Here is a 21,130-nt window from a genome sequence, read left to right as displayed (position 1 = left end):
GTGTCGTTGGAGCCGGGTTCTTGAATGACGTTGCGAGTGGGCGGATCGTACCGCCGGCAAATCTCACTCAGGAATCCGCTTGACAATCAACTTCAACCACTCACCTCAGCTTTACGAAGGGTGCTTCAGCTTGTGCTTCAGCTTCTTGAGACGAAGGCCACAGATCGAAATGCAGTAGCTATTATACATGTACGAAGCAAAACGCAGTTCATTACGGAGATTAATGCATACGTGAAATACCACTCGGCTACACTCGTTCTCCTAGACTGCATACGCGGTGCTACAGAATCACTTGTTCTCACGAAGCAGGAAGTAGGCGTCCTCGAACTTGTCCAGACGACGGCCCAAGGCGCTGCATTGCAGTGTCGTCTCAGCCAAGGAGGTCAAATTCAGTGTCGCGCGTTGCAGTTTCTTCGTACACTCGTCCGCTTTGCCAACCAGCAAGCAGAAATCTGCCAGACCCTCGAAATCCACTTTGACGTGGATCTGGCTGTGCACCTGCTCAAGGCGATCCCACAGCAAGCCGTACAACGTGCGCAGGGCTCCTCCGTCTGAATTTGGAGCTTCTTGGTTATTGTCTTGCAGTCGCGTTAGCTGCTCGCGTGCCACTGAAATAACCTGCAACGCAGCGTCCAAACCTCCTGGTGTCCCGGTTGAGATCTTGGTTTGGTTCATGGGAGGGATGTCCGCCAGTCTCGCCAGCTCGGCGACAACCGTCGAGATTTTCATGCGGTTGTCCGGATCAAACACACACATCCTCTTCACCAACTGCCACTGAGCAGCATCGCAAGTCGCAGGTCGAGACGGCAATTTTTTCTGCTTTACGTGATGTTTCACAACATCGTTGTCAAGAACACCCCAAGGCAGACATCGTTGCAGGTCCTCCTCGCCAGACTGTACAGCTTCCACAACCCGTAGTGCTTCCACGACACACATACCTAAAGAGTAGACGTCCGACGCACAGGATGGTCGTGCTTTCTCGCCCAAGAAGTATTCGGGTGCCATCCAATGTGCTGCAGCAGAGGTACGTGGGTTTCCATCATCCGAAGTGATCGAGCTGAGACCGAAGTCCGTCACCTTCGCTTTCCTGTCACTCCCGATCACGATGTTGTTCCCTTTCAGATCCCCATGGAGGACTCCACGTGCATGGAGGTATTGGACGCCCAGCGCAGCCTCATACAACTTTGCCCACATTTGATCGGGATGCTTTGCCAAATAGCTGACCAGCGTCCCGTTGGTGGCGTATTCGCACACGAAGAACGGCCTGCCGACGTGGCAAGCCCCGAAGAGCCGAACGACGTGGGGATGGCTAAACCCGAACCAGATGTCGACTTCGCGCCGGAACATCGTCAAGAGCTCCTTCCGCTCGGGTGCAGACCTCCCAATCGACAAGGCGAACGAATATTTGGGCATGTCCATGTCTTCGCCTTCACCAAGCAAGATTTTTACCACCACATCCGAATCCAGCCACTTGCCTCGGAACACACCTCCGAAGCCACCACGACCCAGTGGATTGTGCTTGTCAACGATCTCCAGCTCGTACCATGGGATGAACCATTCTGGTGTCAGCTCGGACGGATCGTTCGTCTCCACCTTGCTCTCAATATCTTGGTACGCGTTCTGCAATACCCCAAGCTGGCCAGACGTGTACTTGGAAGGGTGCCCCATCTCCTCTTTCAAGAAGATTAGGAGCGCGGCCCGCTCCTCTTCCGACTGCAATTCTTCAAGTAGAAGATAACTCTTCTCCGCCTCAGAGACGAAGATTTCGATTTGCTTGCTGCGTTGCTTCTCCCACCGCGATTCGCGCTCTCTCGCTACATCAACCGACTCACCCAATGATGCCCAGAGGGACCGAAGCCGCCGACGGAAGGCGAGGATACTTGAGCTGGTAGTACGCGTTGCCGACAGTTGGAGGACCCGAGCCTGTTCCTTGGACATTGTGATCGTGCGCCTGAAGTCAGCAACTAGAGAGTGAAACAGATCAAACACGGTTGATGGATGCGTAGAGTGCAGCAAACACCCCCGAGCTTTCTGAAGTTCATCGTATGCTTGGTGGTACAGCTCATTATCGCAGTGTTTCATATACGTCTGCACACACATCCACGCGTATTCCCTTTCGCCGTAGTTGTGGTCGTCAAAGATACTGGGGGGATCGTGTTCTGGCTGTGAATGGCTGGCACTCTCCTTCAAAGCTAAACCCTCAAGCTCGCGGACAACACAAGAGAGCCTCGCGCGTTTAGCGGGGTCGGAGCAGCACATGCGCCAAACTATATCGCGCGCGTCACCGGAGGGGCAAGCCGGGCTGTCATGCGTATCGACATTAACGTTAGCGTTCATCTCTGGAGTCCAATATGATTTTCGGCTCTCCACCCAAAATTCTTGCTCCTTGCTCCACGGCACCTCCTTCGTTACAGCTTCCAAAATGCACATTCCCAGAGAATACACATCCGACGCAAAAGAAGGTGGATGTCCTTTCAACACTTCAGGAGACTGCCAGCGTAGCGACACAACCACACCAGACGAAGCTATACCGGGTCCCTTGACAGACCCACTCACACCGAAATTCGACAGCTTCGCCATGCCATCCGTACCAATCAAAATATTGCTGCAGCGAAGAGCACCGTGAACAAGTCCCCGCTCGTGAAGATACTCCAAACCTAATGCTGCCTCATGCAGGAACTTCCACATCGTTGGCCTTTCCTCTGAAGAATGGGATCGGACGTACTCACTTAGGGAGCCTTTGCTAGCGTACTCACAGACAAAGAACTGCACGTGCAAACCAGCATCACACGCGCCGTACATCTTGATCACATTGGGATGCCGCAACCGCTGCCACAGATGAATCTCCTCCTCGAATACCGACTTGGACGCGTCTAAAATGAACAGCTTCACCACCGCGTCAGCATCGAGCCACTTGGCGCGATATTCACCCCCGATGTCACTGTTCTCACAGAAATCTAAGAGCTCAACTTCAGATGCTGGAATGGAACAGCTTCTGGAACAATCGGAAGTTTGAGCAGCACTGGCAATTCTGCTTGTTGTGCCACTCGGACGTGGTTGAGGAGCAGGCAGCATAAGAAATGGTGTAAGTATGCGTTGGACTTCATGATGCCCACAATCCGCAGCAATCCGAAAAGCTGTGCGTCCGTCATTGCTCTTGGCATTTACATCCACGCCAGATTGCTCAACGAGGTAGCGGACAACCTCAACCTTATTAGTTTCAATCGCAAACATCAACGCTGTGCGTCCGCCCCTGTCCTTGGTACTCGCGTGACATTTTTGCTCAACGAGGTACCGGACGACTTCAATATAGCCGTACCGAGCGGCCCACATCAGCGACGAGTGTCCGCCAGCTTCCTGGACATTGATGTCTGCGCCACATTCTCCGGCAAGATAGCGGACGACTTCAATCTCGCCGTGTTCAGCAGCCCACATCAATGGCGTCCATCCGAACTCGTCCTTGACGTTCACTTTCGCGCCACATTCATCAACGAGGTACCGGACAACTTCAAGCTTGCCTGACCGAGCAGACCACATCAATACTGTGCGGCCCTTTATTCTGTCCTTTTCATTCACGTTCGCTCTACATTCCCCAACGAGATAGCGCACCATCGCCAGATAACCCTTTTCGGCAGCCACCCACAGCGCATCTTGTACATCCCAGCCCTCGCCTCGCTCCACCAGCTCCCGAATCTTCGCGAGGTTGCCCGTTACTGCAGCATTGGAGAGCGCGTAGTCCCCCATCTGCGCGTTCTAAGCAGAAGTGAGGGCATCGCTGACGAACCTGGCAAGGCAATGAGTTAATTCGCGTCGCCGCATTTGCACCAACTCAGTTTATCAACCTAGGTTGTGGACCAAGGAGCTGACCATAGATGCTCAGTTGAGAGATCCACACGCCTGTCGTCGCTGGTCCTACGCGACGACCCCAGCGCGTCTGAACTTTGGCCTCGCACTATATGATCGTTCGCACAGCTCGTAAACCAAATTGGTATGACGTATTTGGTGGCGGTTCGCGTATGTTGAAGTAGAGAGTGCTTATCTTGAACTCGCCTGCTTCTTGTTAAGCTGGTCTCGGAAGTCACGCTGCAGAACACGCATGCCGCTCACTGATTCTGTTGAAACTCCCTTTTCGTCAGCATAAATGAGGAGCTTGGCAATCCACTTGAGACGCTCCTTGAGCTCTTCCACGCCCAGTCCTCCGTCTTCGGCTGGTTTCGGTTTCGGCTGCTCAACAACAACTCTCACAGACTCGACAGGCACGCAGAAGTCCTCGTCCGTGGGTTCATCCATGATGACGTTCTCTTCTGGCAAGTTCACCAGCTCTTCGACCGACAACGGATCCGACGCATGCAACCACGACAGCATCACAGTAAGTTCTTCCGAGATCGCGTCCTCCTCACGGCGGTACTCGCGTGCGATCTCAGAGCCGTCTGCGTACAGCAGTCCAGTGTCCTTCCAACAGCCAGACATCAGCACGGACGGAACAGCCTCCCAGCACTCCATGCACCACGACAACGCCTGCTTGACACCAACGCTGTCAAACTTGGCCGCCGTGCTCATGTCGGCGTCAGCGTCCAGATGATCCAGCGCGTGCTGGATCTGGCGCCGTCGGTAGCGTCTCTTAAGCGCAGCCACAACGCCCCCAGTAAGCGGCTGCAAGTTGTTGGTCGTGCCAGGCGGCAGGAAAATCACCTCAACATTCCTGAGCTCTTCAGCATTGAAACCAGCGTGCACCGCTGCATTATCCAGTAGCAGAACACATTTGCGTTGCTGCTGTGCGAACTTGGCGTCCACCTTCTCGATCCACTTGGTGAAAATCTCTCGCGTCATGAACGAGTTCGCGTTGTGCGTGTAGTTGAACTCGGCTGCGGTGGTGCTGGTGAACCCTCGGGGCTTCTCCGCCTTGCCAATGAACAGCAACGGCAGCTTCTCCGACCCGTCGGCATTGCAACTCAAAGCGATCGTCACTCTTTTCGTCGTGCGTCTGCCCGTTCGGTCCGGGAAGAGGCTGAAAAGCAGCGCGGTCTCGTCCATGGCGAAAATGTTTTCCGGGTCGAATTGCTGCAACCGACGTTGCAGGTCGAGCCCCGCGGCTTCGGCTGCCGACCTGACGTGTTTAAAGCCCTTGATCCCGCCGAACCCGTGCCGTTCATTGAACTTGAAGAGCCACCCGTTGGAAAAGGTCAATGGGTCGTCGATATGTAAAATTTTGGAGAACGTCGTGGCTTTCGCGCGGATGGACTCCCCCGTGACGGGGACCCCCGTTTCCTCGCAGTAAGAGACCCACCTAGCTAGGGCCGTGTCCAGGGTCGGGAACCGCACGGTTCTCCGCGACTTGGAGGTCAATTCTTCGGTCGTCATGGACTCCAGATCATTTTTCCATTTGAGGAGTTTCGAGATCATGGCCTGCGAAGGCTGGCGAGGCAATCCCAGAGCTTCCTGGGCCCACGCAGCCAGTTGCGTCTGAGTCAAACTCGGGTTTTGGTCTCGGTGGTTGCATATCTGCAGCCGCTGCGCGTTGGTGAAGGAAGCCCGCGAACGCTTGGGCCGTGATTCCTCGTTGGAGGGCGCAGACATCGTTAGCCAGGGGAGTCAGATGATGAATGAGAGAGAGAGGGGCCAGTGGATTTGTACCCACTGGAAGGTACAAACCTTTGATAAAGAATACACAGAGACAAATGTTGGATGTTGAATGTTGATTTTTCCCACTCGCACCTAAGTTTGTCGGCGAGCAGACTGTGTTGTCCTCATCAGCAACGCCCGAGGGGATTGTGAGCAGCCCCAATACAAGATGTCACGATATCAAGTTAGTGACTGACACGTTTCAAATCATATTACAGTGGTGACCTGGGTAGAAAGCTACGTAAGGCTATGGCTACGGTTCTCAGACCGGTCGACATTGGTGAGCTCCAATTCACAGCATGGACCAGATTTGGGCGTGATGTGGTCTAAACTAGGAGGCGTGATGTGACCGTTTTACTGATAAGGCCTAAGTCACTGAAGTTTCAAAACCACTGGCTGCAATAGTGTCGATTCTCACTGAACGTCGTGGATGAACAAGGCCAAGAAATCGTCAAACTCAAAGATTGGATTGTTTAAATTGTATTGTCGGTGATACAGGTGGAGTAAAGAACGCCACGTAAGCCACCACACTTCGATCCGATGGAAGATATTTAGTATCCACTCGTACCACCGACACCACATCAGTCTAGAGCTCATTTCCTCACCAGACATCAAGTTCCCCGTGCGGGTAATGTCCGCATTTGGCTGTACACAGCGCAATCCACGTTGGCGATAGGACTCGTGAACGATCAAGTCCAGTCTTGTGGTGGAGCAACTCATGATACACCAGTGGTGTCAAGATGGCAGATCGGTTTCGGCATGCCAGCACAGCCCGTGTTCGTACAGCAGACTACCATGTGCCAGCGAAGCACTTTAACTTACACACCTGCAACTTACGTGCACACAACATTCACTATGACGGTGAGCTTCGGCACGACTATAATCAGGAACTTGAAGAAAATAACGAAGACTTCGTGTTTTTATTGAAGAATGTCGTTCCTAACGCGGAATCCCAGAAAAACAGAGCACGAAATATATTCGTTCTGATTATACCCTCAATTACGCTCATCAAGTGCAACCACGATAAAATCGCCGCTAATATGAACGCTCCGATACATCGAAAGCAAGACCTTCCGTCGATTTCAGCAAAATATACAATTGATTGCACCTGCTGGAACATAACGGGAGGTGGTTTGGCTTGTATGGTAATCACTGTGGTGTTGTAATTCACAGAAAACGTCGTTAGTGCGGTTTCCATTCAACAAGACAACACTTTTAAAATCTCGCCACCCGGTGACATCGTTAAAGGCACAGATGGAACGGGAGGCTATCCATTGTGGTTCGACTTGGAGGACTCCGATCGTCGTAACTTGAAAAAATAAACCAAGAGAACGGAGCCCCATGAAAGGCGACGATAAGGTTGAGGGACATTGAGGCGTCAATAGAGCAGCCAGAGAGATGCTGGTGCGACTGGCTGCTCTTTAGAAACGGAATCGGACAGGCGTTTGATGCCACGGATGAGAAGCTCTATGCCGGGTGACGTGCCAATTACCTTGTCGAGGTGTCTTCTAGATGCCAACATATGCCGGAGGTTTTTGTTGCTGGATATTGATGTGTTTGTCTCCGCGCTGGTCTTCCTGTTGCCCGAACCGCCTGCAAAATATTGCAAAAATGCAAGCTTCAAGCCTCTCCGACTACTCGTAAACTTTGAGAATGATAACCATTATTCCCAGTGAACCCGGTAGCTGGCTGAGATTGAGCGAGCAGTATGGCTTGTCCTCGAAAAATCGTGCTCATTACGACCAGAGATTGTCGTATGGCGAACAGCCATGTTCGTGTTCTCAACCAGCAGAAAATTTAATCCATGTAGAGTATAGCGGATGAGTTTGAATCCAAGCTCGCCATCCTGCGTCTGCCATCACATTATTTTTGCCGGGTCCGTCCCCGGCGGGCCAAATATGGGGTACTGAAGTTGGGCACTGCACGCGAATGTGTTACTTCAGGGTAGGTCTCGACTCGACAATGTTTATTCAACTTCATCTCACTATCCATGTATTTTGACAGTCGCTTTTGTATCACTAGATACCGACTGAACCTGTACTAACCCTGGCGGTCGCAGTTGACTCGTACTGATACTCGATAAGCGTATCTCCGTTGACGCATTCGGTTCCACTGCTCTAGTAGGTATTTCTGGTGCTGCTACAGCTGTCGCATCTCATGAACTACGATTCCAGCCATCCTCGCGATCGTCACCACCGCAGCCTATTACATTGTGCGATCTACCATTAAGACCACGCCTTCTTCCACGAGCATTTGATCGACTTCTTGTTGCAGTTACTGCCTGGTATGCATTATTGTAGGGAAACTCATACTTTCGATGGACCACCTAGCCTAGCCCAGAATATAAAAGGTCATAAAGAGGTCTAATCAGGTCCAAGCACCAGGCAACATAGGTGCATAGCACATAAACAGTGCGCCCTTAAACGAAAACTCAGTGAGCAGTCGGACTCAGCGAACATCAAGATTCGTTGAGTACGGATCTCGGCGAGCCTATGCCACCCGTGAATTATTCCAAGTTGGAGAGGATCAATCAGGGAGATGAGCGAAAAGTCGCAGATAGATCTATAACAACTCCATGTCACTAGCTATCTGTATAGGGTCGATAGGAGACCAAAGGGTGGAGCTCGAAAGGACCCCCCGAGACATAGAGATAACAAGCAGAGCGAACTCTTCTTAGTCCAAGAACAGCGCACTAGTTTTCGGTACGTCCCTGCGTGAGCTGGATTATGTCTGCCGTCGTTTCCCGGGAGGCATAGCTTGTAGGGGAGTTGACTGGTAGCGCTAAGAGGTCAAGGTCGCCTCGGGTGGGGCACTTCTCGCTAACAGCGAAGACGAACCTCGTCGAATCGACGGGTTGGCGAGTCTGCACAACCCTGGACACCGCAATCATCTAGTTGAGCATACTCTGCGCTGGGTGGCCTGTCCATCCTTTGGAGGAGATTCCATCGTTTGAGGAACGGGAGTAGCCCCGCCCAAGCGAACTTCTAGGGCTGAGTAGACTTGGTACTCAGCGAGAGCGGAGACTCAACTGGACTCGCCTGGGTCGAACCGCAAAGAGAACTACCAGCATGTGCAATCTCAACAACGCCTGTCTGACTCGGTGAACTGTTGTCTTGTTGAATGGAAACCGCACTAACGACGTTTTCTGTGAATTACAACACCACAGTGATTACCATACAAGCCAAACCACCTCCCGTTATGTTCCAGCAGGTGCAATCAATTGTATATTTTGCTGAAATCGACGGAAGGTCTTGCTTTCGATGTATCGGAGCGTTCATATTAGCGGCGATTTTATCGTGGTTGCACTTGATGAGCGTAATTGAGGGTATAATCAGAACGAATATATTTCGTGCTCTGTTTTTCTGGGATTCCGCGTTAGGAACGACATTCTTCAATAAAAACACGAAGTCTTCGTTATTTTCTTCAAGTTCCTGATTATAGTCGTGCCGAAGCTCACCGTCATAGTGAATGTTGTGTGCACGTAAGTTGCAGGTGTGTAAGTTAAAGTGCTTCGCTGGCACATGGTAGTCTGCTGTACGAACACGGGCTGTGCTGGTATGCCGAAACCGATCTGCCATCTTGACACCACTGGTGTATCATGAGTTGCTCCACCACAAGACTGGACTTGATCGTTCACGAGTCCTATCGCCAACGTGGATTGCGCTGTGTACAGCCAAATGCGGACATTACCCGCACGGGGAACTTGATGTCTGGTGAGGAAATGAGCTCTAGACTGATGTGGTGTCGGTGGTACGAGTGGATACTAAATATCTTCCATCGGATCGAAGTGTGGTGGCTTACGTGGCGTTCTTTACTCCACCTGTATCACCGACAATACAATTTAAACAATCCAATCTTTGAGTTTGACGATTTCTTGGCCTTGTTCATCCACGACGTTCAGTGAGAATCGACACTATTGCAGCCAGTGGTTTTGAAACTTCAGTGACTTAGGCCTTATCAGTAAAACGGTCACATCACGCCTCCTAGTTTAGACCACATCACGCCCAAATCTGGTCCATGCTGTGAATTGGAGCTCACCAATGTCGACCGGTCTGAGAACCGTAGCCATAGCCTTACGTAGCTTTCTACCCAGGTCACCACTGTAATATGATTTGAAACGTGTCAGTCACTAACTTGATATCGTGACATCTTGTATTGGGGCTGCTCACAATCCCCTCGGGCGTTGCTGATGAGGACAACACAGTCTGCTCGCCGACAAACTTAGGTGCGAGTGGGAAAAATCAACATTCAACATCCAACATTTGTCTCTGTGTATTCTTTATCAAAGGTTTGTACCTTCCAGTGGGTACAAATCCACTGGCCCCTCTCTCTCTCATTCATCATCTGACTCCCCTGGCTAACGATGTCTGCGCCCTCCAACGAGGAATCACGGCCCAAGCGTTCGCGGGCTTCCTTCACCAACGCGCAGCGGCTGCAGATATGCAACCACCGAGACCAAAACCCGAGTTTGACTCAGACGCAACTGGCTGCGTGGGCCCAGGAAGCTCTGGGATTGCCTCGCCAGCCTTCGCAGGCCATGATCTCGAAACTCCTCAAAAGGAAAAATGATCTGGAGTCCATGACGACCGAAGAATTGACCTCCAAGTCGCGGAGAACCGTGCGGTTCCCGACCCTGGACACGGCCCTAGCTAGGTGGGTCTCTTACTGCGAGGAAACGGGGGTCCCCGTCACGGGGGAGTCCATCCGCGCGAAAGCCACGACGTTCTCCAAAATTTTACACATCGACGACCCATTGACCTTTTCCAACGGGTGGCTCTTCAAGTTCAATGAACGGCACGGGTTCGGCGGGATCAAGGGCTTTAAACACGTCAGGTCGGCAGCCGAAGCCGCGGGGCTCGACCTGCAACGTCGGTTGCAGCAATTCGACCCGGAAAACATTTTCGCCATGGACGAGACCGCGCTGCTTTTCAGCCTCTTCCCGGACCGAACGGGCAGACGCACGACGAAAAGAGTGACGATCGCTTTGAGTTGCAATGCCGACGGGTCGGAGAAGCTGCCGTTGCTGTTCATTGGCAAGGCGGAGAAGCCCCGAGGGTTCACCAGCACCACCGCAGCCGAGTTCAACTACACGCACAACGCGAACTCGTTCATGACGCGAGAGATTTTCACCAAGTGGATCGAGAAGGTGGACGCCAAGTTCGCACAGCAGCAACGCAAATGTGTTCTGCTACTGGATAATGCAGCGGTGCACGCTGGTTTCAATGCTGAAGAGCTCAGGAATGTTGAGGTGATTTTCCTGCCGCCTGGCACGACCAACAACTTGCAGCCGCTTACTGGGGGCGTTGTGGCTGCGCTTAAGAGACGCTACCGACGGCGCCAGATCCAGCACGCGCTGGATCATCTGGACGCTGACGCCGACATGAGCACGGCGGCCAAGTTTGACAGCGTTGGTGTCAAGCAGGCGTTGTCGTGGTGCATGGAGTGCTGGGAGGCTGTTCCGTCCGTGCTGATGTCTGGCTGTTGGAAGGACACTGGACTGCTGTACGCAGACGGCTCTGAGATCGCACGCGAGTACCGCCGTGAGGAGGACGCGATCTCGGAAGAACTTACTGTGATGCTGTCGTGGTTGCATGCGTCGGATCCGTTGTCGGTCGAAGAGCTGGTGAACTTGCCAGAAGAGAACGTCATCATGGATGAACCCACGGACGAGGACTTCTGCGTGCCTGTCGAGTCTGTGAGAGTTGTTGTTGAGCAGCCGAAACCGAAACCAGCCGAAGACGGAGGACTGGGCGTGGAAGAGCTCAAGGAGCGTCTCAAGTGGATTGCCAAGCTCCTCATTTATGCTGACGAAAAGGGAGTTTCAACAGAATCAGTGAGCGGCATGCGTGTTCTGCAGCGTGACTTCCGAGACCAGCTTAACAAGAAGCAGGCGAGTTCAAGATAAGCACTCTCTACTTCAACATACGCGAACCGCCACCAAATACGTCATACCAATTTGGTTTACGAGCTGTGCGAACGATCATATAGTGCGAGGCCAAAGTTCAGACGCGCTGGGGTCGTCGCGTAGGACCAGCGACGACAGGCGTGTGGATCTCTCAACTGAGCATCTATGGTCAGCTCCTTGGTCCACAACCTAGGTTGATAAACTGAGTTGGTGCAAATGCGGCGACGCGAATTAACTCATTGCCTTGCCAGGTTCGTCAGCGATGCCCTCACTTCTGCTTAGAACGAGCAGATGGGGGACTACGCGCTCTCCAATGCTGCAGTAACGGGCAACCTCGCGAAGATTCGGGAGCTGGTGGAGCGAGGCGAGGGCTGGGATGTACAAGATGCGCTGTGGGTGGCTGCCGAAAAGGGTTATCTGGCGATGGTGCGCTATCTCGTTGGGGAATGTAGAGCGAACGTGAATGAAAAGGACAGAATAAAGGGCCGCACAGTATTGATGTGGTCTGCCCGGGCAGGCAAGCTTGAAGTTGTCCGGTACCTCGTTGATGAATGTGGCGCGAAAGTGAACGTCAAGGACGAGTTCGGATGGACGCCATTGATGTGGGCTGCTGAACACGGCGAGATTGAAGTCGTCCGCTATCTTGCCGGAGAATGTGGCGCAGACATCAATGTCCAGGAAGCTGGCGGACACTCGTCGCTGATGTGGGCCGCTCGGTACGGCTATATTGAAGTCGTCCGGTACCTCGTTGAGCAAAAATGTCACGCGAGTACCAAGGACAGGGGCGGACGCACAGCGTTGATGTTTGCGATTGAAACTAATAAGGTTGAGGTTGTCCGCTACCTCGTTGAGCAATCTGGCGTGGATGTAAATGCCAAGAGCAATGACGGACGCACAGCTTTTCGGATTGCTGCGGATTGTGGGCATCATGAAGTCCAACGCATACTTACACCATTTCTTATGCTGCCTGCTCCTCAACCACGTACGAGTGGCACAACAAGCAGAATTGCCAGTGCTGCTCAAACTTCCGATTGTTCAAGAAGCTGCTCCATTCCAGCATCTGAAGTTGAGCTCTTAGATTTCTGTGAGAACAGTGACATCGGGGGTGAATATCGCGCCAAGTGGCTTGATGCTGACGCGGTGGTGAAGCTGTTCATTTTAGACGCGTCCAAGTCGGTATTCGAGGAGGAGATTCATCTGTGGCAGCGGTTGCGGCATCCCAACGTGATCAAGATGTACGGCGCGTGTGATGCTGGTTTGCACGTGCAGTTCTTTGTCTGTGAGTACGCTAGCAAGGGCTCCCTAAGTGAGTACGTCCGATCCCATTCTTCAGAGGAAAGGCCAACGATGTGGAAGTTCCTGCATGAGGCAGCATTAGGTTTGGAGTATCTTCACGAGCGGGGACTTGTTCACGGTGCTCTTCGCTGCAGCAACATTTTGATTGGTACGGATGGCATGGCGAAGCTGTCGAATTTCGGTGTGAGTGGGTCTGTCAAGGGACCCGGTATAGCTTCGTCTGGTGTGGTTGTGTCGCTACGCTGGCAGTCTCCTGAAGTGTTGAAAGGACATCCACCTTCTTTTGCGTCGGATGTGTATTCTCTGGGAATGTGCATTTTGGAAGCTGTAACGAAGGAGGTGCCGTGGAGCAAGGAGCAAGAATTTTGGGTGGAGAACCGAAAATCATATTGGACTCCAGAGAAGAACGCTAACGTTAATGTCGATACGCATGACAGCCCGGCTTGCCCCTCCGGTGACGCGCGCGATATAGTTTGGCGCATGTGCTGCTCCGACCCCGCTAAACGCGCGAGGCTCTCTTGTGTTGTCCGCGAGCTTGAGGGTTTAGCTTTGAAGGAGAGTGCCAGCCATTCACAGCCAGAACACGATCCCCCCAGTATCTTTGACGACCACAACTACGGCGAAAGGGAATACGCGTGGATGTGTGTGCAGACGTATATGAAACACTGCGATAATGAGCTGTACCACCAAGCATACGATGAACTTCAGAAAGCTCGGGGATGTTTGCTGCACTCTACGCATCCATCAACCGTGTTTGATCTGTTTCACTCTCTAGTTGCTGACTTCAGGCGCACGATCACAATGTCCAAGGAACAGGCTCGGGTCCTCCAACTGTCGGCAACGCGTACTACCAGCTCAAGTATCCTCGCCTTCCGTCGGCGGCTTCGGTCCCTCTGGGCATCATTGGGTGAGTCGGTTGATGTAGCGAGAGAGCGCGAATCGCGGTGGGAGAAGCAACGCAGCAAGCAAATCGAAATCTTCGTCTCTGAGGCGGAGAAGAGTTATCTTCTACTTGAAGAATTGCAGTCGGAAGAGGAGCGGGCCGCGTTCCTAATCTTCTTGAAAGAGGAGATGGGGCACCCTTCCAAGTACACGTCTGGCCAGCTTGGGGTATTGCAGAACGCGTACCAAGATATTGAGAGCAAGGTGGAGACGAACGATCTGTCCGAGCTGACACCAGAATGGTTCATCCCATGGTACGAGCTGGAGATCGTTGACAAGCACAATCCACTGGGTCGTGGTGGCTTCGGAGGTGTGTTCCGAGGCAAGTGGCTGGATTCGGATGTGGTGGTAAAAATCTTGCTTGGTGAAGGCGAAGACATGGACGTGCCCAAATATTCGTTCGCCTTGTCGATTGGGAGGTCTGCACCCAAGCGGAAGGAGCTCTTGACGATGTTCCGGCGCGAAGTCGACATCTGGTTCGGGTTTAGCCATCCCCACGTCGTTCGGCTCTTCGGGGCTTGCCACGTCGGCAGGCCGTTCTTCGTGTGCGAATATGCCACCAACGGGACGCTGGTCAGCTATTTGGCAAAGCATCCCGATCAAATGTGGGCAAAGTTGTATGAGGCTGCGCTGGGCGTCCAATACCTCCATGCACGTGGAGTCCTCCATGGGGATCTGAAAGGGAACAACATCGTGATCGGGAGTGACAGGAAAACGAAGGTGACGGACTTCGGTCTCAGCTCGATCACTTCGGATGATGGAAACCCACGTACCTCTGCTGCAGCACATTGGATGGCACCCGAATACTTCTTGGGCGAGAAAGCACGACCATCCTGTGCGTCGGACGTCTACTCTTTAGGTATGTGCGTCGTGGAAGCACTACGGGTTGTGGAAGCTGTACAGTCTGGCGAGGAGGACCTGCAACGATGTCTGCCTTGGGGTGTTCTTGACAACGATGTTGTGAAACATCACGTAAAGCAGAAAAAATTGCCGTCTCGACCTGCGACTTGCGATGATGCTCAGTGGCAGTTGGTGAAGAGGATGTGTGTGTTTGATCCGGACAACCGCATGAAAATCTCGACGGTTGTCGCCGAGCTGGCGAGACTGGCGGAGATTCCTCCCATGAACCAAACCGAGATCTCAACCGGGACACCAGGAGGTTTAGACGCTGCGTTGCAGGTTATTTCAGCGGCACGCGAGCAGCTAACGCGACTGCAAGACAATAACCAAGAAGCTCCAAATTCAGACGGAGGAGCCCTGCGCACGTTGTACGGCTTGCTGTGGGATCGCCTTGAGCAGGTGCACAGGTCAAAGTGGATTTCGAGGGTCTGGCAGATTTCTGCTTGCTGGTTGGCAAAGCGGACGAGTGTACGAAGAAACTGCAACGCGCGACACTGAATTTGACCTCCTTGGCTGAGACGACACTGCAATGCAGCGCCTTGAGCCGTCGCCTGGACAAGTTCGAGGACGCCTACTTCCTGCTTCGTGAGAACAAGTGCTTCTGTAGCACCGCGTATGCAGTCTAGGAGAACGAGTGTAGCCGAGTGGTATTTCACGTTTGCATTAATCTCCGTAATGAACTGCGTTTTGCTTCGTACATGTATAATAGCTACCGCATTTCGATCTGCGGCCTTCGTCTCAAGAAGCTGAAGCACAAGCTGAAGCACCCTTCGTAAAGCTGAGGTGAGTGGTTGAAGTTGATTGTCAAGCGGATTCCTGAGTGAGATTTGCCGGCGGTACGATCCGCCCACTTGCAACGTCATTCAAGAACCCGGCTCCAACGACACAAGAGATCCTCCTCCCAGCATGAACGACCTCAAGTACATGGACGCCTTCGACCACGACGTCACCGAGCGCAAGGCTGATTTCCAGCACAAAGTGGCCCATGTGTACGTAGCATTACCTGCTGGATGTTGGGATTCCACGACGGTCTCACTTCATCGCTGATGTTCGTGGCAGACGGAGTTTGATGGAGGAGTTGGGGTACGATGCAGTGGTGCTGAGTCTCTCGGCGAACTTTGCGTGGATCACGAGCGGTGCTCGCAGCTACGTCTTCATGGCCACGGAGGGCGGCGCGGGGTCCATCTACGTGGACGCAACGCAAGTGGCAGTGCTGACGAACGAGATCGAAGGTCACCGCTTGGTGAATGAGGAGATGCGAGGTCTGCAAGGCGACGTCAAGCTCGTACAGGATCCGTGGCATGCGCAGCGTAGCCATACCGAGGTGGCGAAGGAGCTTGCCAAGAGTGACAAGGTGGCGGTCGACGCCTCGGATGCTGCGCTGGCAAACCGAATCGCCGAGCTGCGCTCGACGCTGACGGCGTACGAGAGGCAAGTCTTCCGAGCCCTCGGCAAAGACTGCGGCGAGATCATCGGAGACGTGGCTCGTGCTGTGCGTCCTACCATGACGGAGTGGGAAATTGCGAGTGAACTCTCAGCCAAGATGTGGGCGCGTGGCATCACGCCGGTGGTGATGCTGGTAGCAGCAGACGAGCGCGTCGACAACATCCGTCACCCGCTGCCTACGAAGAAGCGCGTCAAGCACAAGGCCATGCTCGTGATCTGCGGACAGCGCGCTGGGCTCATCGCTTCGACAACGCGCGTGGTGTACATTACCACGACGCCGAACGCCACCATTCCGGCCGATTTGTTGCGTCGTCACGAAGCTGCTACGTACGTTGACGCGGTGCTCATGGCAAACACGCGCACTGCTGGAGTGAAGGCGGGAGACATGCTCCAGATCGCTCAGGACGCCTACGCCGAGAAGGGCTTCGGAGGGGAGTGGAAATTCCACCACCAAGGAGGCTGTGCTGCCTACAAAAGCCGCGAGTGGGTAGCCAACCCGTCGGTCAACCGAGTCACTGGATTGAACCAGGCGTACGCTTGGAACCCGTCCGTCGCAGGTACCAAGTCGGAAGACACGGTGCTGTGCTACGCCAACGCCCAGGGAGCTCCAGTCGTGGAAGTCATCACCTCGTCTCCGGAATGGCCGGTCATTGAGCACACCATCGGAGACGTTACGATCGGTCGTCCGACCATTTTGCACTTGCAGTACTGAGCAAACCGCGTGCTGGCAACAGGACTGCGCCAAAATACAACATGAGCGTGACTCCGGTCAGGGTACAGGTAGCTAGACGCTCGACAACGACTCCCATCAAAAATGCCTTTTAAATACGACTTCCCACGGCGCTCTTCCTACACGGTGTGGACCTCGCCCGTCGTCTCCGGCGGCTTCCAGAAGAGCGAAAAGATGTTGGTGATGATATGGTCAGCCACATTCATATCCCCCTCTTCGTCTTCCTCACCCCCTGTCTGTGCAGAGTTGCCTGGTGACGGATCGCCAGTCGGCACTCGTAGCTGTTCCAGGTCGACAATCGTTCCTTCGTCAACTACAACTTCTTCGTCTAGGTGGGTGTCCGACGATTCGCTTATGCTCGCTAACGACGCCCCGCCATCACTTGACGGTGCAGCTGGAAGAGGAGACATCGGGCGGTGGGGGCGGTTTGCGTCCCGCTTAAACGTCAGTGTTAGAGGTCGCAGTCCCCCTTGCAGCAGCAGCATCACATGTCGGAATGGCGCAGAGTCCACAGCGGTCTTGTTCACAGCTATCAGTTCATCGTACGCTTCCAGAACACCCTTCTTGGCAGCGACCATGTCAGGCAGCAAACTCCTCACTGTAGCGCCAGCATCGGGAACATTTGCTTGAAAGTGAATGCCGATCGGGCCTCGCTCCTCAAACACCACGTCAAGGTATTGAACGCCATCTTCTTCCTCCCTCGGTGCGGGTTGTGGTGGATCTGCATTCACTGCAGTTGAGTTAGATCTGGACGGGCGGGACTCTGACGTCGTAGCGCTTGCGATGCGAATGAGCGGCTTTTGATCGCTTAGGGCATTGTCTACGGAGGAGGATGTAGGCGCTGTCCCGAGAAGCCTCGGATCCGTCCACGTGGTCGCCGTCGTGTACTTATTGAAAAAGAATACTGCACCCGAAGCTGTCACCCGCATTTCCCAGCCAGCAGGTAGTGGAGTCGAAAAGTCTTCGATTGTGTGCTTCCGTCCGTCATCAGGTGGGACGTGAATGTCCTCAAATGCGTTGCTGTCGTGTGAAATGTGTGGTGTCGAGAAAGACCGCCGCATCACGTTGTCTGGGGCTGCGTAGTCTCGAGCCATCGCGCTCACACCGCGAGGTCGATGGGAGCGACCTGAATTTACGATTTCATTCGACGTCGGAATTTCAGTTTTGTCCACGACACTTGCAGCTTTTAAAGCCGAAACAGCCGTCGAGCGTTGCTGGATCACAATTGGAACACGAGGGTCTTCAAGCTCGTTGTCGCCATTGTGTCGGTAGCAAGCTACGCCTTCTGTCGTTTTGATTCGCTCGTAGTCCATGGGCAGATCAACGTCACTGCAGAGAGCATCGATTTCACGCAATTTTACGTCCAGAGCTCGCTCAAATTGAGCTTGCTTGTCTGCAGCAGATTGCTTCTGCTGGCCCAACTGAGCTTGTAGTTTTGCAACAGCAGAATGACTGGCTTCCAACTGCTCCTCGTTGTTTTTCAATCGCTGCTGCAGCTTGTCCACCTCTGTAGAAAGGATATGCCCATTAGCACCCGTCCCCACTACACCATCCCTCTTGAGGGTGATCCTCTCCGCCGTCACTGTCTCCACAAGTGCTTGCGACGCCTCCAACTCCAGCTTCAACTGGTTGCTCACGAACTGTACCGCATCATCTTCCATTTTCCCCGTTAAAAACACTCGTGAGCCCAGCACCTCCGCCAACTTGGCCATGGCGATTTCAGCCTCGCGCTTCTGCTGTAGCAGCTGCGTCACCACTTCACTCAATTTATCCACCGACGTCTGAGCTCCTCTCGCGTTTCCGTCTGCCGACACGAGCGTGCCCCAAATCTCAGCCAGTTGAGCGTCCACCGCGTCCATCATGCGCCCGTTGGTCTTGAGCAGCTGCATAAAGCCCGTCCAGCTCTTCTCACTTTTGTTTCCTGAAAGTGGTTGGTTCATTTTAAGCTCAGAAGCTGGCAATGGCCCGATGCTGAAATTGCTCAGTCCGCTCACCATACTACTCGGTGGGGGTGAGCTCGGTGGTGGAGGCGGTGGAATTAACCCGTTCAACTTCGTATCAATGGACGGAGCATCGGTCGTGGCAAGGTGGGCCACGGCGTGCTTCAACGGCGAGGAATACTCCATCTTAGAATATTTCCCATTAGAGTCCATATTAGGCTGGAAAATGTTCATCATCGGGTCTTGGTCGTGTTGCCCCTCCCTCGAGTCATACTGACCATCCAGCCAGAGTTTCTTTTGCGTCTGATATGCCTGCAATAGAACCCTCCCCCTCGCGATGAGCTGCCTCTCAGAAAGTATATCATCGTTGCTGCTGGTGACCGACACTTTGGAAACCGGTGGCGGAATCAGGTCTGAGTCGCTGTCTCCGGCGTCGCTGCTGGCGCTCTGGATGGCCGAGAATGGGATTGGAGGAAGCGGCGCGGGCGTAAGGGACGCGGGGGTCGACACAGATAGCGGGGACACGGCCGGGGGGAAGCTGGGGATCCCGTGGGGCTGCGGCGCTGACGCCACAAAGCGCTCCATACGTGGCGCTTGGTCCAAATTAGGAATGTGAAACACATGACACTAAATGTTTAGGATCAGTCACTGAAACGAGAGATTGTGTCCAAATGTAACATGGCTACATTTATCAGCTACCGATGGTGCGCTTGATTCCGTCTTGGTAGTAAAGACACATCCAGTCCATCAAGGCCCAGACGTTGAGCCTGTCGGGACATGCTTGCAACGCCTGGGTAACGTTGCATCCGTTGCTTTGCTCTCGGTGGAGATACAGCGCGATGTCGAAGTGGCCGTTGAGCACGGCGCCGTTGACTGCGACGGACGTGCATCCTTCCATTCGAAGGTATTCGAGTCATTGAACCACTTCCGTGTGCCCCAGCTCGGCAGCTTGATCCATTGCGGCAGTGGTGCAGCCTTCCGTTCGCTTGGCGTCCAAGAACCAGACCACTTCCAAATAGTCATTCTTGGCAGCTCCGTCCATCTCACCTGTGCTGCAGCCTTCGCTTCGGTGATCGTGCAGCCATTCGACGATGTCCAAGAACCCGTTTTCTGCAGCACCATCCATCGCGACAGTCGTACAGCCCTCGGATCGATTTTCGTGAAGCCACTTTACCACATCGAGATAACCATTCCTCGCTGCAAAATTCATTGCCTCTACGGTGCAGCCTTCGTCGCGATTTTGATGAAGCCACTTGACTACGCCGAGGTGGCCACGACGAGATGCCCAATCCATAGCGCGCGTTGTACAGTCTTCCTTGCTGTTTGCACTGAGCCATTTCACAAACTGTAGATAGCCATTGAATGCTGCTACGTCGATGACAAAGGTTGTACAACGCTCGGAGCGATTTTCATGAATCCATTGTATGATCTCGACGAGGTTCTTTTCAGCAGCTCGATCCATCGCGAAGGTTGAACATTTTGCAGTTGAGTTTTCATGTAGCCATTTGACGATGACCAGGTGTCCCTGGGCAACACCTGCATCAAATGCGTAATTTGAATTTTCATCATTTGAATGGTGACGATACAGTCACTTGACGATGTCCAGGTGTCCTCCTACTGCTGCACCACCGATTGCATGTCTGGAGCCCTCTACATTGCTAGAACGCATCAAGTCTAAGATATCGAGACGTCCATTTTGCGCAGCCTCCCTATCAATCCGGCTGACGTCACATTTTGTGGGGTAGTTGCCTATCAACCACTGAAGCTCTTCAATGTGATCAGGGGACGTTATCTTTTCGAGGTATATGCGGAACGGGGTTGAGTCGAGTGTGTCAGCGTCAAGCTTCTGCATAATCCATTTCACGACTTCCAAGTGGCCGCCCCTGACTGCTGTGTCTAGGCCCCTCACAGGTTGAACTTCCTCACACAGGCTGCAGACCCATCGAAGCATGCCGAGGTTCCCTTTTCCAGCTGCAGCTTCTGCCCATAAATTCACCATGTACACGGTTGTGCTGGTTACTCCTTCTCTCAACCACTTCGCCATTTCGAAATGGTTTCCTTGGATCGCACAGGCCACAACAACATCATCCCATCCGATGTATGTACGTTGCTGGACCAGCCACTGCAAAATCTCCATTCGATCATTCTTCGCCGCCTCCTTGGTCACGTAGCACCCCGTAAAATGTGCAGATAACAGTTGAACCAACTCCAAATTCCCCGCAGCCACAGCTTTCGTCATGCCATCTGAAAACTGCCATTGTCGGAATTGGGAGTCGAGTCTGCTGCTGTCTGATGGTTGCATGTCTTCTCTTGCAATAAGCCGCCGAGCCAAGTAATACAGGTTCGCAC

The 21,130-nt window shown here is 53.3% G+C and overlaps 6 protein-coding genes across 6 annotated transcripts; 3 read left to right on the top strand and 3 right to left on the bottom strand.

Annotated features, from left to right (window-relative positions):
• Positions 1-288: 288 nt before the first annotated feature.
• On the bottom strand, positions 289-3,744 carry KRP23_14340 (putative ankyrin repeat protein L25; the record flags this gene model as incomplete). The annotated part of the gene is made up of 1 exon (XM_067885156.1): positions 289-3,744. One exon carries the CDS (start codon positions 3,742-3,744, stop codon positions 289-291), a length of 3,456 nt encoding a protein of 1,151 aa, XP_067737355.1.
• Positions 3,745-4,035: 291 nt separating this feature from the next.
• Positions 4,036-5,577, bottom strand: KRP23_14339 (CENP-B-like protein 2; the record flags this gene model as incomplete). Its single annotated transcript, XM_067885155.1, has 2 exons — positions 4,036-4,224; positions 4,795-5,577. The coding sequence occupies 2 exons, from the start codon at positions 5,575-5,577 to the stop codon at positions 4,036-4,038; spliced, it is 972 nt and encodes a 323-aa protein (XP_067737354.1).
• A 4,408-nt stretch (positions 5,578-9,985) lies between these two features.
• KRP23_14338 (CENP-B-like protein 2) lies at positions 9,986-11,527 on the top strand (the record flags this gene model as incomplete). Its single annotated transcript, XM_067885152.1, has 2 exons — positions 9,986-10,768; positions 11,339-11,527. The coding sequence occupies 2 exons, from the start codon at positions 9,986-9,988 to the stop codon at positions 11,525-11,527; spliced, it is 972 nt and encodes a 323-aa protein (XP_067737353.1).
• Positions 11,528-11,818: 291 nt separating this feature from the next.
• KRP23_14337 (Kinase D-interacting substrate of 220 kDa) lies at positions 11,819-15,291 on the top strand (the record flags this gene model as incomplete). Its single annotated transcript, XM_067885151.1, has 2 exons — positions 11,819-15,114; positions 15,201-15,291. 2 exons carry the CDS (start codon positions 11,819-11,821, stop codon positions 15,289-15,291), a joined length of 3,387 nt encoding a protein of 1,128 aa, XP_067737352.1.
• Positions 15,292-15,571: 280 nt separating this feature from the next.
• Positions 15,572-16,823, top strand: KRP23_14336 (uncharacterized protein; the record flags this gene model as incomplete). The annotated part of the gene is made up of 2 exons (XM_067885150.1): positions 15,572-15,654; positions 15,725-16,823. The coding sequence occupies 2 exons, from the start codon at positions 15,572-15,574 to the stop codon at positions 16,821-16,823; spliced, it is 1,182 nt and encodes a 393-aa protein (XP_067737351.1).
• Positions 16,824-16,960: 137 nt separating this feature from the next.
• Positions 16,961-19,366, bottom strand: KRP23_14335 (uncharacterized protein; the record flags this gene model as incomplete). Its single annotated transcript, XM_067885149.1, has 1 exon — positions 16,961-19,366. One exon carries the CDS (start codon positions 19,364-19,366, stop codon positions 16,961-16,963), a length of 2,406 nt encoding a protein of 801 aa, XP_067737350.1.
• Between the last annotated feature and the right edge of the window lie 1,764 nt (positions 19,367-21,130).

The sequence above is a fragment of the Phytophthora ramorum genome (assembly GCF_020800215.1).
Source record: "Phytophthora ramorum isolate Pr-102 chromosome Unknown Phyram_PR-102_s0021, whole genome shotgun sequence".
Classification (NCBI taxonomy): domain Eukaryota; phylum Oomycota; class Peronosporomycetes; order Peronosporales; family Peronosporaceae; genus Phytophthora; species Phytophthora ramorum.
This window is presented reverse-complemented; position numbering and strand designations above follow the sequence as displayed.